The following is a 14979-nucleotide window of genomic DNA, read 5'->3' on the forward strand; positions in this document are numbered from 1 at the left end:
CCAAGCAGTCAAGCCAAGTTAACAGCTACAAGTACAATTGTACCAGTTATCAAACCAGTTATCAAATAACAAGTGACAAGTTCAAGTAACCAGTTACAGTTACAGTTACAATAACCAGTTCAGTTCAGTTATCAGTTACAGTACAGTTACAACCCAGCTCAATCGTCTTTTATCATGATTTCCCGCCACAGCTGGCCCGTGGTGGTGCTCCGAACGGCGTTTGTGATTTTCGCCTTCATCTTTGGCACGCTTGGGATCCGGCTCCTTCAAGAATTGGGCGGCGTGGTTTTTAGCCGCCACCCCGCGCTCTTTCACGCATGCGTCGCCCTCACAAAAAGCCATTTTCTCGCCTTGCTCACGTTTTTGACCGCCCTCGTCAACCCAACCGCCGTGTCGGTCACCTGGGACGCGCGCCAAATGTCGCTGCTGCGCTTCGAAGTGCGCGCAGGCCACTTGCACCTGACCTTGGCCGACAACGCCGTGTGGATTCTGAACCACCAGATCTACACCGACTGGCTCTTTTGGTGGTTTCTCGCCTACACAGGCGGCCATGCCGGCGCCGCCTACATTGTGCTCAAGGAGAACTTGGCCAAAATCCCCGTCTTGGGCCCCGGCATGCGCCGCTTCCGCTTCATGTTCTTGCTGCGCAAGTGGGCCACCGACAAGCTCCGCTTGACGCTGCAGTTGTTGGAGCTCGACGCCAATGCCCGCGGCATGGGCCCCGTGGCCGGCGTCACCTGTGCTGCGTCCGAGTCCTCCCGTTTGCCCGGCGTTCGCCAATGGCCCCCGGGCCATGGCCTGGTGGCCGCCAACTACCACCTCATTGTCTACCCGGAGGGCACAGTGATGTCGCCCCACACGCGCGAGCGCCTGGACAAGTTCTGCGCCAGCATCAACCGGCCTCCGCTTCGCCACGTCTTGCTTCCGCGCGCCCGCGGCCTTTTCTTGATGCTTCGCCTGTTGCGGGGCTCTGTGGATGTGGTGTACGACCTCACCACAGGATATACGGGTTTGGGCCCGGAACAGTACGGTGAGGAAGTTTTCACGCTCAAAGCATACTATCTTTTTGGCTACGGCCCGCGCAAAATCAATTTTGCCGTGCGTACGTGGAACCTCGCCGACATCCCGCTAGGCCCGGACGACGGCAACATTGACGTGGACGACGTTGACCCACAGGTCATGCGCCAGTTCGAGGAGTGGCTCTACGATGCGTGGTACGCCAAGGACGAGCTCATGCTGCGCTTTTTCGCCACGGGCCTGTTCGAGGGCGAAGAAACGAAAACCGTCGAGGCTCCTTTCCAATTGCGCTCGCCTTTAGAAGCTCTAGCGCCATTTGTTCCGCTGTTGACCCTTGTGTTGATGTTGTACCTCTCTGTGCGTTTAATTTCATTTGCGTGGAGTCTATTATAGATATGTCTGCATTCCTTCCGAAAATGTATGCATCGCCTTCGCATTGCTTTCTTTAAATTCGCCTGTCTCATTTCAGTAACAGGTGTGTCCAGTCGGGTTATTGCTTCTTCTTCTCTGCTCAGTTTCGCAATCTCGCATACCGTGTTTCATCCTTGTCACATAATTAACGTCGCTTGATAAATGCCTCTTCAGCCAACAACTTTCCACCTCATAGATAGGTCTTCTCCATGTTCGGTATTGGCTTTTTCATCAAGAGTGCCGCTCCAGTTTCTGTCTTTATTGCCGTTTTCCTTCTCGGCTTCCTCCTTGTCGGCTGTACGTCTGCAGATGCAGCATACTCCAAAGTCTACCTTGTACGGCTTGAGTTCAAGGAAACGATTGCGAATAGTGTATTTTCCAATTCACTGATCACGGAACTATCGCTTGCTGCAGGGTACTTGGGCATGTGTGTACTGGCTGATGGGTCGAAGATGTGCTCCACTGCGAAGAATGCTCTGAATTTGGCCCCATACGCCACCATTAGCGTTGGTGAATCGTCGCTTTCTTTAGTGGAAGTTTCCAAGGCGTTGCGGAACGTGTGCCATCCACGCCTTCTCGCCACTAGCCTCGCATTGTGCTTGGTCCTCTTACTTGTGATGTCGTGGCTTGCACTACCGTTGGTGCCGGGAAAAGGTGTCGTGCGTCGTGTAGGCTGTGGCTTGGCGGCGTTGGCGTTGATGATATGGGGGCTTGGAGCCATGCTTCAACATCAGGCAGTAGCAGGTGCAAAGTCATTTTCCGAAGCTGCGCTGCTGGGCTTGGTAATTGTGGCCAAGGGCGGACGGGCAGAGGCCATGACCTGGACGGCATTTGCGTTTCTATTGGCATCCTGTTTGGCATTAGGAGCAGAATGCTTTAGCCAGCGATCTAACAAGCCAGAAACGACACAGCAGTTGAAGCATGAAAGTTCATGACTGTTGCATTTCTTTTCTAATTTAGATGTATCTTGCGTAAGATGCAAGATATTACAATATGCCTTTATTATGCCTTTTCATGAAATGATGTAAAGATCATGCTATTGCTTGTGCAAATATTTATTACCTAGGTAAGTATCTGCCAATTAACGCAGTTCCTAATGATTTCTCACGAAAAGCTTTTCTTGTCTATTTGTGACGACAAAAGTGAGAACACTTCCAGTAGGAAAGTTCTAAAGTAAAATGGGGTCAGTTAATCCTACGTGTATGTCTTCTAATGTTCTCGCTTATCTCGTAGTGACCTTTTGGAATCAAATTATAGTTTGGAAGTTCATAAACTTGGTCTAGCTTCTAAGAAATGACCATGACTACCACTCTTATTCTGAGTTTTTTCGTACTTGATGATATATTTTCCTAATATTAAATCCATCAAGTCAAGTCAATGTATATATAAGCTTTTTCACTATCAAATATTGATTCATTATAATCTTTTTATGCTTGATTGAAGCTTCCTCATAAAAATTATCATTGATTGGTGTATCTTTTATAACAACTATATGGGTGCGTTTATTTTTTAAGATCACATTCTATGGCTACTGCTTTAGTTTATCTGTTTGGGTTGTTTTGTATCATAATATGAGCAGATAGGTCTCAAGTTTTGGCTTCAGCACAGTCGTGAATTTTGATCATTCTACCATTTTGATGATTTCGATCATTGTATTATTTTAATCATTTCGATCATTTTTAATCTCTAATATGGACTTTTGTCAGCTTGAGCCAAAACTGGGATATTTCGCATTACGCTAGATTCAACAAAGAAACTGAACAGATTACACCAGACAAAAACATTAATGAATCCAGCTCTATAGTTAATCTAGGACCTACAAGCCGCCAACAATATAAGAACTTATACCTCTTCTACAATAGCACATCCGGCTTGGAATTCCAATGTCGCGTAGCTGCAATGTCGCAGCACCATAACCCGTTCCGAAATACAGTACACTAAATTCTTCAAAGATCCAACTCCAGCGACACCTGCTATTCCAACACCAGCGACACCAACGACCCAACGACCCAAGGACCCAGCGATCCCAGCTTCAACAATCTCCAACCATATCCAGTGGCACGGTTGGAGCGTGCACGTGAGTTTCACGTGCGCGCGGCCTCTACCAAGCCAGGCCCGTTCCCACATTTTCCACCGCGCTTCACTTGTTTCTAATCAAACACCATGAATTACGTGGAACAGCTCGACACGTTTGTGCAGCGGCTCCGAGACGCAGAAAATGACTACAAGGAGTCGCAGTCTGTGCTTTCGGAGTTGCTCGATATGATCGAGGCGTTCAACGGTGCTGCCGAGTACGAGTATTTCTTGAAGAATCTAGTGCCTGTTTTCCTTTCCAAGCTTGAGACGGTGCCCATTTCCTTCAGCAGCAGCAGTCCCGAACACAAGTTGCGTAATCTGGTGCTTGAGATCATCCACCGCTCGATCATGACCGAGACGTTCCAGCCCTATTCCGAGAGCATCTTGGTGTGTCTCACCAAAGTGCTAGAAAATGAAAACGAAGACAATGGCGTGCTCTGTATGAAGATCATCACCAGCTTGCACAAGGCCTACAAAACAACCTTGGCCGACAAAGTAGAGCCCTTTGTGCTGCTCATAAATCGTGTCTACGACAACATGGATGAGGCGGTGGAACGGGTTTTCTCGTCTCAGCCTTCGGTGGAAGATGCAGAGGAAGAAGCAAAGGCGTCGTCGGCTCCTGGCTCCTTGGAGAAGGATAAGTCGAAAACCTTGGCAAAGGCCATGATGTCCTTCAAAACTTTGGCCGAGTGTCCAATCACCATGGTCTCACTCTACTCATCCTACAAATCCTTGGTGCAAACTTCGCTTCCGGTGTTTTTGCCCAAAATAATCCACATTCTCCTTTTGCAAGTGCCCCAGCAAAAGCAGTTCCGTAAAGAACTTTTGAAGTCGGCCTCCTCTGTCACGGCTATTCTGCCCCAAATCACAAACAGACAAGCATACTCTGATTTCATCTTGGGCCAAGTAAAAGCAGCTTCGTTTTTGGCCTATGTTTTCATCCGTGGATACGCCTCGCAACATTTGCCTGCAGCCCAGGCCAATGTCGTGCCCGATGTGATTTTGCGTCTCCTTCAAGACTGCCCTGCAGAGCTTTCGGTGGCCAGAAAAGAACTACTCCATGCTACACGCCACATTTTGTCCACGCCGTTCCGTCTGCACTTCGTGCCAAAAATCGAGTTTTTGTTTGACGAAAAGATCCTCATTGGCCATGGTCTCACTTCGTTTGAAACTTTACGTCCCTTGGCATACTCCACAGTGGCTGATTTCATCCATAATGTGCGGAACGAGTTGACTCCTAAGCAAATCTGGTCAACCGTGCAAATCTACTGCGATCTTTTAAAAGATGATTCTCTTGCTTTGACTGTCCAGATCATGAGTGCAAAGCTTCTCTTGAATTTGGTCGAGCGTATCATGAAATTGCCCAACAAGCTTGAAGGAAGACAGTTGTTCATGATCATTATAGACTCGTACGCCAAGCGTTTCCATAGCCTCAACAGAAAATACCCATACATTTTGCGTCGGCACATTGAGTTCGAGGAAAAACGCAAATTCAAAGAATCGGATTCCAAGTTGGCAATCGAACGTTATCGCTCCAAAGCCGTTGAAATTCCTAATGGCACTTTATGGGACGATAAGAAAGAAGATGACTCAAAAATGGATGTCGACTCTGAAAAGTCTCCACTGCCAGAAAAAGATGACATTGACATTTTCGGCGTCGAAGAACTCTCTCCCATCTCAGTTACTTCACCTTCAACAAACTCTGATCTTTTGAAAGACGCACGTTACCTCTTCCGAACGCTTATGACTTTCCTTAAATCGGTAATTTTCGGCTTGAAGAGTTGTAATCCTCCTGTACCTCCACAGCCTGTTCAACAGGATCCAAATAATCCAGGCCAGTTAGTAAACTATGACAAGTGGAATGATTCAGCAAAACTCACTTCCCTCGAAGAAATCAATATTCTCCGCAGCTTATTCAGAGGTGGTATCAGCTGTCTCAAATTTTTCTCCGTCACCAAGCCTAAACAAACAGTGCAACCAAAAGCATTTGATTTCTCCACTGGTGGACCAAATCTCCCAATCACATCTTCAAAGGAGGAAAAAGATTTGATGGAAATCTTTGCCACAATCTTCATTCACATTGACCCTGCATCTTTCAACGAAATAGTCAGCGCAGAATTACCTTTCCTTTTTGATTCTATGCTTGATAATGCTGCATTACTTCATCTTCCACAGTTCTTCTTAGCGAGTGAAATCACATCGTCGAATTTCTCGGGTATATTGATTTCTTTCCTCAGATCGCGACTCGACCAGCTAGACAAGGTTGACCTTATCAAATCGAACATCTTAATAAGATTATTTAAACTCTGCTTTATGTCAGTCAACCTCTTCCCTGCCGCCAACGAAAGCGTGATTCTCCCGCATTTGAAGTTCTTAATATTAGAATCTCTTCGTTTGGCCACCGAGGCTGAAGAACCCGTTTTGTATTCTTACTTGGTTAGAACCTTGTTTAGAAGCATCAGCGGGGGTCGGTTTGAGAATCTCTACAAAGAAATCATGCCCATATTGCCAGTTTTGCTTGAAACTCTCAACAAGCTAATTGCCAACTCAAGACGCCCATACGAGCGGGACATTTACGTCGAATTATGTCTCACGGTTCCTGTTCGATTATCCGTTTTGGTCCCACATTTGAACTACTTGACCACACCTTTAGTCCATGCACTTAATGGCTCTCAAGAGCTCGTGAGTCAAGGTTTGCGGACATTTGAGTTATGTGTTGACAACTTGACTGCAGAGTATTTTGATCCGATGATTGAGCCCGTCATTGACGAGATCATGGCCGCATTGTGGAAACATCTAGAGCCTGTTCCGTACCACCACCAACATTCGCATACTGCAATCCGTATTTTAGGAAAACTCGGTGGAAGAAACCATAAGCATATGAAACCTTGCAAGGACTTGAAACCTCAATCGGAATTGGATCAGGAGGTAAAAGCATTGTTCACAATTCACGGTTTCAAGGACCGTGTTCCCCTTTCGATTACACCCGGTGTCGAGTCTGCTATCAAGTTGATCGAGGATCCAAGGCTAAAAGCCCATTACCGTATAAGTGCATACAATTATTTGTCTAGTATCTTGAAGTTGTTTATTGACACCACTCCAATACCACCTGACTATGCACTTTATATCCAAGAACAGGTTGAGGTTTTGAAAATGGATCAGCTTACCGAGATCCCCGAACTTGAGCCATCCGGGATCCAAGATGCAGCAAAACTCGATAATCAGCAGAAACTCTTCTCTCGTTTGTTGGAGGTGCTTTTCTTTTCTTTATCTATCCCCGAGATCAAGGATGAGGCAAGTACATTGATTGATAACATTACAAACCACTTCACATTGCTTCATTTGGGCACTTCTGTCATTGGAAAGATCAAAAAGGATCGCCCTTTTTCAGTCAAAGACCAAGAAGGCAAAGCGTACATTAGCGAGACTGTGTTTTTCAACGCCCTTAATTACGCATTGAGTTTCTGGGATCGGTCTGTTCGTGAAAAGGGTGTGGAAACAATTAAGAACATCCACAAAACGGCTGTCGTACTATTTGGTTCCGAAACTGATGTCTTGTGTTCACCTTTATTCCGTGCAATGTTTTACAAATTTACTCATTGCTGTTATAGCGAGTATTATCACAGCAAACTTGGAGGTGTGTTGGGTCTTAAAACCATGCTTGAAGATTTGAATATTCCTCCTCAGTGGTTTTTCAAACGGCAATTTGAGCTTGTTAGATCTATTTTCTTTATCTTGAGGGATACACCTGATAGTGCACCTTTTGAAGTGAGAGAATTGGCAAAGAACTTGGTGTTGAAAATTTTGAAGGAGTGCAATTCAAATGTTTCGGAAGAAACGGTACTGGAAAAGCCTTTCCAGACACTCGTGGGAGCTTTGGTTTATGATTTGGCCAGCGCTGTTCCAATAGTTAGAGAAGTTTCACAAAAGTCGTTGAAAGTCTTATCAGATGCGACAGGCGTTCCTATTGCTACTATAATCGGCCCCTCCAAGCACTTGTTATTGACCCCAATTTTTGGCAAACCATTGCGGGCTTTACCCTTCCCAATGCAGATTGGAAACATCGATGCCATTACATACTGTTTGGGCTTGGAAAATTCCTTCTTGACCTTTAACGATGAGCTTAACAGACTTCTTTTAGAAGCTTTGGCTTTAGTTGACGCGGAAGACGAATCTTTGGCGAATGTTCATCGTCTTTATGAACACCGTACTTCAAAGCAATTGATTGAACTTCGTGTTGTTTGCATTAGGTTGCTTTCTATGGCTTTGGTTATGCCAGGCTTTTCTTTGGGATCGCTTTCCGAGGCTAGAATCAGAATCTTGGGTGTTTTCTTCAAAGCTTTGTGTAACAAGTCCACTGAGATCATAAACGCTGCACACCAAGGATTGAAGTCCAGCCTTGACGAAAGTGCCAAACTTCCAAAAGAACTATTGCAAAATGGTCTCCGGCCAATGCTCATGAACTTGTCTGACCATAAAAAATTGACAGTTTCTGGTCTTGAAGCATTGGCTAGGCTACTCGAATTGTTAATTTCATACTTTAGAGTTGAAATTGGTCGCAAATTGCTTGATCATTTGATGGCTTGGGCTCAAATAAATACCTTGCGCCAAATTGCTGGCCAGGATCTAGAAAACAACCACACGGTTCAGATTGTGATGGCTATTTTGAATATTTTCCACCTTTTGCCCGCTAAGGCGTATACTTTCATGGAAGAGATAATCAACACTTTGCAATATCTCGAGGGACATTTGGACAGACATCAAAACTCTCCTTTCAGAACGCCAGTTTTGAAGTTTTTGAACCGTTTCCCTGAAAATTGTTTGGAGTATTACTTGTCTCACTTCAAAAACCGGAAATTGGGTAATATGTTGGCATATTTTGCTGGAGCTGAAAACGGACCAAAAATCCGTGAGGTGGCAAAACAAAAGATGGATGGAATAATCACTGACCTTCAAAACGAGGCTTCCAACGAGATCTTGGTGATCAAATTCGCCAATACGGTTGACTTGATTGCAGCTATCTCCAATTATGATAAAGAATGGTTTGCAGAACAAGCTCCTCTTCTTAGAAACTTGTCAAACTTGACTGAAAAGATCATGGGCGTAAAGAATCAGTTACCATTGGTATCTACCACTCACCTTCAAGTAGATCAAGCAGTCTCCAAACTTCAGACTATCGTTGTGAGATACATGGAGCAAGCTCCTACGGAGACAGACCTTCTTTTTGAAGTGATTAACCAGTTCAGCATTCTAGACATTAAGATTCATGATCAAGTTGAAAACTTTATCTTTGAACGCGTTGTCAAATCAACTGATGTTACTTTTAAGCAAACATACATGACCAGATGCGTGGAATTTATTGCTTCAGACAGCCATTTGAAAGCTAAAATTCTTTTGTTGAAAAGGGTTTTTGACTCAATTCTTTTGTATTCTACCCATGAATATCACAGTGTCGATGCATTATTTGCTGATGGTCCTGAGTGGTTAGAGAAGTTGAATGAAAATATTTGGAAATCAACCAACGACATCATTACTGACCGCACGTCTGGTACAATTGATACTTACAGATTTGCTTTACTTGAAACAACATCTATCTTGCTCAAATGGGCGCCTGAACAGATCAGCAACTACAGGAAGGACATTATTAAGTTTAGTTGGAATTATATCAAATTGGAGGATAATATCACGAAACTCGTGGCTTATGTGACGACTTCCTACTTTATTGCTGCTTACGAAACTCCATCTCAACTTGCTACACAGGTGTTTGTGGCCTTGCTTCGTACTCATCAGAACGATTCAAGGCACCTAGTTAGACAAGCGTTGGACATTCTTGCTCCAGTAATGTCTGCTCGTCTAGTTGAGGACGAAGCACCTAATAGCTGGCTTAAATGGCCTAGACGTGTTCTTTCGGAAGATGGGTTCAATGTCACACAAGTTTTGAATGTCTATCAGTTTATCAATCTGCATCCTGATCTTTTCTTCCCCGCAAGAGAACATTTCATCTCAAACATTATTACAGCTATGGGCAAATTGACCATATTGGCGAATGCTGCTTTGGAAAATCAAGTTCTTGCCATTGATTTAGCAGAACTTATTTTAAGCTGGGAAAACCAAGTGGATGCTATGAAAAAGAACAATGTACTGAAAGATACATCAAGTACACAGGAGCCAAATGAAAGTGCTTCTAATGATTTCACTACATCTGACGATTATGTGATTCCATTCGGACAAAGAGAAGCATGCGTTACATTCCTTATTCGGTATATTTGTATCAGTCCACAAAGAGCGTCTGAAAGTGAACTTGGCCAAAAGGCGTTGGGTATCTTATACGATTTATTGAGCCCTGAACACTGGCCAGAAGTTTCGGTGAAGATTACATTCTTCGAAAAATTCTTGCTCTCCAATGATTTGAATGCGTCCAACCTTTTGGGATACTGCTTAAATGCATTGGAAGTCTTGGGGGTTGTATTGGAGTGGAAGAAGCCTGAATGGATTATTTCCAATTTGGGATACCTTCAAAAGCTATTAGAGAAGTGCATAAAATCAGAGAATCACGACATACAAGAAGTTCTTCAAAGAGTCTTAAGAACCATTCTTCAAGCAATCAACACTGTGCATGACGGCGAATTCCCTGAAGATGAAGACTCTGAAATGAAAAATTTTGTCTCCTTGCTAACAACCACAGTATCTGAAAACTTGAGCGATACAACATCACTTGCTGCTGGTGTCACTTTATCATGGACTTTGGCAAATTACAGATCTAATACACTTGATCCGTTGTTGCCTTCAATCATGAGAACTTTCAATAAACTTTGCAAAGACCACATTGGAATAACTCATCAAGGGGCCTCCAGAGAAACAACCGCGAATAGTGATGAGGCTAAAATCACCACAAAGCTTTTGGAGAAGATCTTGAACTTGTGTTCAATGAGAATTTCCAGTTTAGGTGACCAGAGACGGATCTTCTTGTCATTGCTTGCACAACTCATTGAAAAGTCTCTTGACAAGGACACGTTAGAGAAAATTATCAAGATTGTGAAGTCTTGGGTATTTTCCAGAACAGATTTGTTCCCAACCACCAAAGAAAAGGCAGCTATCTTGGCTAAAATGATGATTTTTGAGATAAGAGGAGAACCCCATTTGTCTAAGGAGTTCTACCAGATTATTGTGGACATTTTCGAAGATGATACATTTAGCTGTACAGAGTTAACTGTAAGAATGGAGCAGCCATTTTTGGTCGGCACTCGGTCATCTGAAGTTTCGATTAGACGGAAACTCATGTCTATTTTGAACAATAGCTTGGAGAAAGATATCAGCAAAAGACTTTACTACGTGATTCGGGAGCAGAATTGGGAATACTTAGCTGATTACCCATGGTTGAACCAGGCTTTGCAACTCTTGTTTGGTGCATTCAATTTTGATGACAAATTAGAGCTCATTTCTTCAGAAAACAAAGTTTCTCCTCTCACTGCATTCCCATACAAGGAGAAGGACATTGACGTTGACAGCACCAGAGGCGATCTAGACACACTTTTGAAGAACCACAACGAGTTTTTGAAAGAAATCTCAAACATTTCTGCCGGAGACGTACTTGAGCCTCTCATTGATATGTTTTATCAGAGCAGTGAAACCGTGCACAAAGTCTGGTCGAGTATTTTCCCTATTGCTTTTGAGTCAATTCCGCGTTCAGAGTACTTGGACTTCACCAGATTTTTGGTAATCTTGTTGTCAAAAGATTATCACGTTCGCCAGGTCGATACAAGACCCAATGTTATTCAGTCCTTATTGGAAGGTGTATCACGTTGCGAGGAGCTCCAGTTACCTCCTTTTGCTGTCGAATGTCTTGCATCTAACTTCAATGCCTGGTCGCAAGGCATTCATATTCTTGAGAAAACCGAACAACAGTCGATTAATGGAAGTGCCGAAGTACGTGAAGTCACTCAAGACGCGCTTGCAAAACTTTACGCTACATTGAAGGAGGACGACATGTTTTATGGTCTTTGGAGAAGACGCGCCAAATATTCAGAAACCATATCTGCCTTGTCCCATGAACAAATTGGAATGTGGGATAAGGCACAGCAACTCTATGAGACAGCACAAATCAAAGCTAGAAGCGGCGCTTTACCATACGGGCAATCGGAATATTCACTTTGGGAGGACCATTGGATCTTGTGTGCTGAGAAATTACAACACTGGGACATTCTTACGGAACTTGCCAAGCATGAAGGATTTTCAGATCTTCTACTCGAATGTGGTTGGAGAGTGGCCGATTGGAATGCGGATAGAGAAACTCTCGAGCAAACAGTAAAGAGTGTCATGGATGTTCCAACTCCACGTCGCCAAGTCTTTGAAACCTTCCTCTGCTTACAAGGATTCGGCCAAGAAAAGGAAACTTTGCCTGAACTCTCCAGAATGTGTGACGAGGGAATACAATTGGCGCTTCGGAAGTGGCACAGCCTTCCCCAAAGGTTTGGCAATGCTCATATTCCTTTGCTTCATACTTTCCAACAGTATGTTGAATTCATGGAAGCAAGCCAAGTGTACTCGAGTCTCGTTTCTACGAATGCACAAAACTTGGATGTCAAATCACAGGAGTTGAAGAGAGTCCTCCAAGTTTGGAGAGAACGGTTACCAAACACATGGGATGATATCAATATTTGGAACGATCTCATCACTTGGAGACAACACGCATTCCAGGTGATCAACAAGGTGTATATGCCTTTCATTCCTATTTTGCAACAAACAAACTCGGACGGAAATGCTAATTCATATGCCTACCGTGGATTCCATGAAATCGCTTGGGTAATCAACAGATTTGCTCATGTTGCTAGAAAACACAACATGTCTGATGTTTGCATTAACCAACTCACTAAGATTTACCAGCTTCCTAATATTGAGATTCAAGAAGCATTCTTGAAGTTGAAGGAGCAGGTAAAATGCCATTACCAGAACCCTAATGAGCTCAATACTGGTCTCGACGTGATTCGTAATACAAACTTGGTTTACTTTGCGACCCAACAAAAAGCTGAATTCTTCACATTGAAGGGAATGTTTTTGAGCAAACTTAACCAAAAGGATGAGGCGAACAAAGCGTTTGCCACTTCCGTGCAAATCGATCTTAATTTGCCAAAGGCGTGGGCTGAATGGGGTGTTTTCAACGACCGTAGATTCAAAGAGAATCCAAACGATTTGGTGTATGCCAACAATGCAATCAGCTGTTACTTACAAGCGGCTGGCCTTTACAAAAATGGCAAGACCAGAAAGTTATTGGCTAGAATCCTTTGGCTTATTTGTTTGGACGATGCTTCTGGAACTTTGGCGCAAGCTTTCGAGAATTTCAGAGGTGAAGTTCCAGTGTGGTACTGGATCACGTTTATTCCACAGTTATTGAATTCCTTGTATTACAAGGAGGCGAAGTTAGTGAGACAAATTCTTATTCGTATCGCTAAGAGCTACCCACAAGCATTGCATTTCCAACTTCGTACCACTAAGGAAGATTTCGCTGCTAAGCAAAGACAACACATGGAATTGTCTCGCCAGAAGAACCAATCTTCTCTTCACACTTCTGTGGATCCCAAAGATACTTCAGGTAGCCCTGAATCCAAAAGCGGATCGAATGGTAATGGATCCAAACCTGAAATCAAGGTCGAAAACGCCGAAGACACACTGGGTGATAAAACTTCAGCAGATCGCAGCTCTGAGACTCAAAATGGAGCATCCTCGAACGAATCGAAGGATGGTCAAGCAGACAAGCAATCATCTACAAACGGCGAGGGTACTAATCAAGGAAAGCAAAGCGTGGATGGAAAAATCCCTGCTTCAGGTAACATCCGTCGCTCTTGGGAATATGTGGAAGAAATTATGGGCATATTGAAGACTGCTTACCCATTGCTCGCGCTTTCATTGGAATCTTTGGTTGATCAAATCAATCAGAGATTCAAGTGCACTGCTGACGAAGACGCTTACAGATTAGGTGTAGCATTGTTGAATGATGGTGTTCAATACCTTAATAGGCTTGGAAACCCTCGAGAAGATGCAAAATTGCCTCCAGTGACCGAGGTAAACATTACACGGTTCGCGGAAACTGTGCTCCCTAAGCAAATCAGGGCAGAGTTTGAGAAGGATTTGGTACTTGAGAAGCCAAACTTGGAAACATACATTGTGAAGTTGAGAAAGTGGAGAGACCGCCTAGAGGACAAGTTGGATCGTAGGTTCACCGAGGTCAACTTGGAAAACTTATGTCCACATTTGAGCGAGTTCCATCACCAAAAGTTCGAGGAAATTGAAGTTCCTGGCCAGTACTTGTTGAACAAAGATAGCAACTCGCATTTCGTCAAGATTGAACGTTTCCTGCCTACGATCGATTTGGCCCGTGGAACAAATGCTTGTTATAAGCGGATGAAGATCCGTGGTAATGATGGCAGCTTGCATAGCTTCGCTGTTCAATTCCCAGCTGCGAGACATTGTCGCCGGGAAGAGTCATTATTCCAACTATTCAGAATTTTCGACGACAAATTGTCGAAAAAGGTGGAAACTCGGCGCCGGAACATTCTGTTCACTCTCCCAATTGCGGTTCCTTTATCTCCACATATTAGAATCATCAACGACGATTCGAGAGACGTTAGCATGCAGAAGATATACGAGGATTTCTGTTTCCGCAATGGTAAGAACAGAGACGAGCCATTCATTTACACGATTGAAAAGTTACGTGCTGCTTTTGATCCAAGATTGCCCAAGCCTGATGTGATGAGCATCAGAGTGGAAATTTTAGGAGCAATCCAAACACTCTTGGTTCCGTCAACGGTAATGAAAAACTACTTTGTGGATCTCTACCCTAACTTTGAAGATTTCTGGTTGTTCCGCAAGCAGTTTACTTCGCAATATGCGTCCTTCATTTTCACCACTTACATGATGTGTGTCAACACAAGACAGCCTCAAAAGATTCATGTCAACAGAGGATCTGGTAACGTGTGGACCTCAGACATGTTGCCATGTAAGATTGCTAGCAAGAATGCATCTTTGGATGGTCTGAATGGAAGACCGGCACCTTTGTTCTACAACGCAGAGATGGTTCCGTTCAGATTGACTCCAAACATTCAAAAGTTGATTGGTGAGTCCGGTCTCGAAGGAATCTTATCCGTGTACGTGTTGGCTATCGCCAAAGCATTAACAGAGCCCCGCTCAGACTTGGAGCAGTACTTGACTCTATTTGTGCGGGATGAGGTAATTTCTTGGTTCACTCAACAAGATCCTCCACGCCCAATTCCACAGGATAGCCAATTGCGCGAGATCGTCATGGTCAATGTTGAGCTTATTATCAAACGTGTTGTTTCGATGGCACAAAGTGCTTCGGGATCAGGAGTAAGCACGCAGAATGTATTGGAATTGATAGCACAAGCTGTTAATCCACATAATCTTGCAGCTGCAGATACATTGTGGATGGCTTACTTTTAGAAGAGTTAATGAATTTATTTA

General features: G+C 43.9%; 3 protein-coding genes across 3 annotated transcripts; all 3 read left to right on the forward strand. All coding sequences in view use genetic code 12, as the record gives it.

Moving 5' to 3' along the window:
- Window positions 1-174: 174 nt before the first annotated feature.
- On the forward strand, window positions 175-1410 carry FOB63_004543 (putative acyltransferase; the record flags this gene model as incomplete). The annotated part of the gene is made up of 1 exon (XM_002614199.2): window positions 175-1410. One exon carries the CDS (start codon window positions 175-177, stop codon window positions 1408-1410), a length of 1236 nt encoding a protein of 411 aa, XP_002614245.2.
- Window positions 1411-1637: 227 nt separating this feature from the next.
- Window positions 1638-2363, forward strand: FIG1 (Fig1p; the record flags this gene model as incomplete). Its single annotated transcript, XM_002614198.2, has 1 exon — window positions 1638-2363. One exon carries the CDS (start codon window positions 1638-1640, stop codon window positions 2361-2363), a length of 726 nt encoding a protein of 241 aa, XP_002614244.2.
- Window positions 2364-3591: 1228 nt separating this feature from the next.
- TRA1 (histone acetyltransferase) lies at window positions 3592-14958 on the forward strand (the record flags this gene model as incomplete). Its single annotated transcript, XM_002614196.2, has 1 exon — window positions 3592-14958. The coding sequence occupies one exon, from the start codon at window positions 3592-3594 to the stop codon at window positions 14956-14958; it is 11367 nt and encodes a 3788-aa protein (XP_002614242.2).
- Between the last annotated feature and the right edge of the window lie 21 nt (window positions 14959-14979).

Source organism: Clavispora lusitaniae, assembly GCF_014636115.1.
Source record: "Clavispora lusitaniae strain FDAARGOS_655 chromosome Unknown tig00000223_pilon, whole genome shotgun sequence".
Taxonomy (NCBI): Eukaryota; Fungi; Ascomycota; class Pichiomycetes; order Serinales; family Metschnikowiaceae; genus Clavispora; species Clavispora lusitaniae.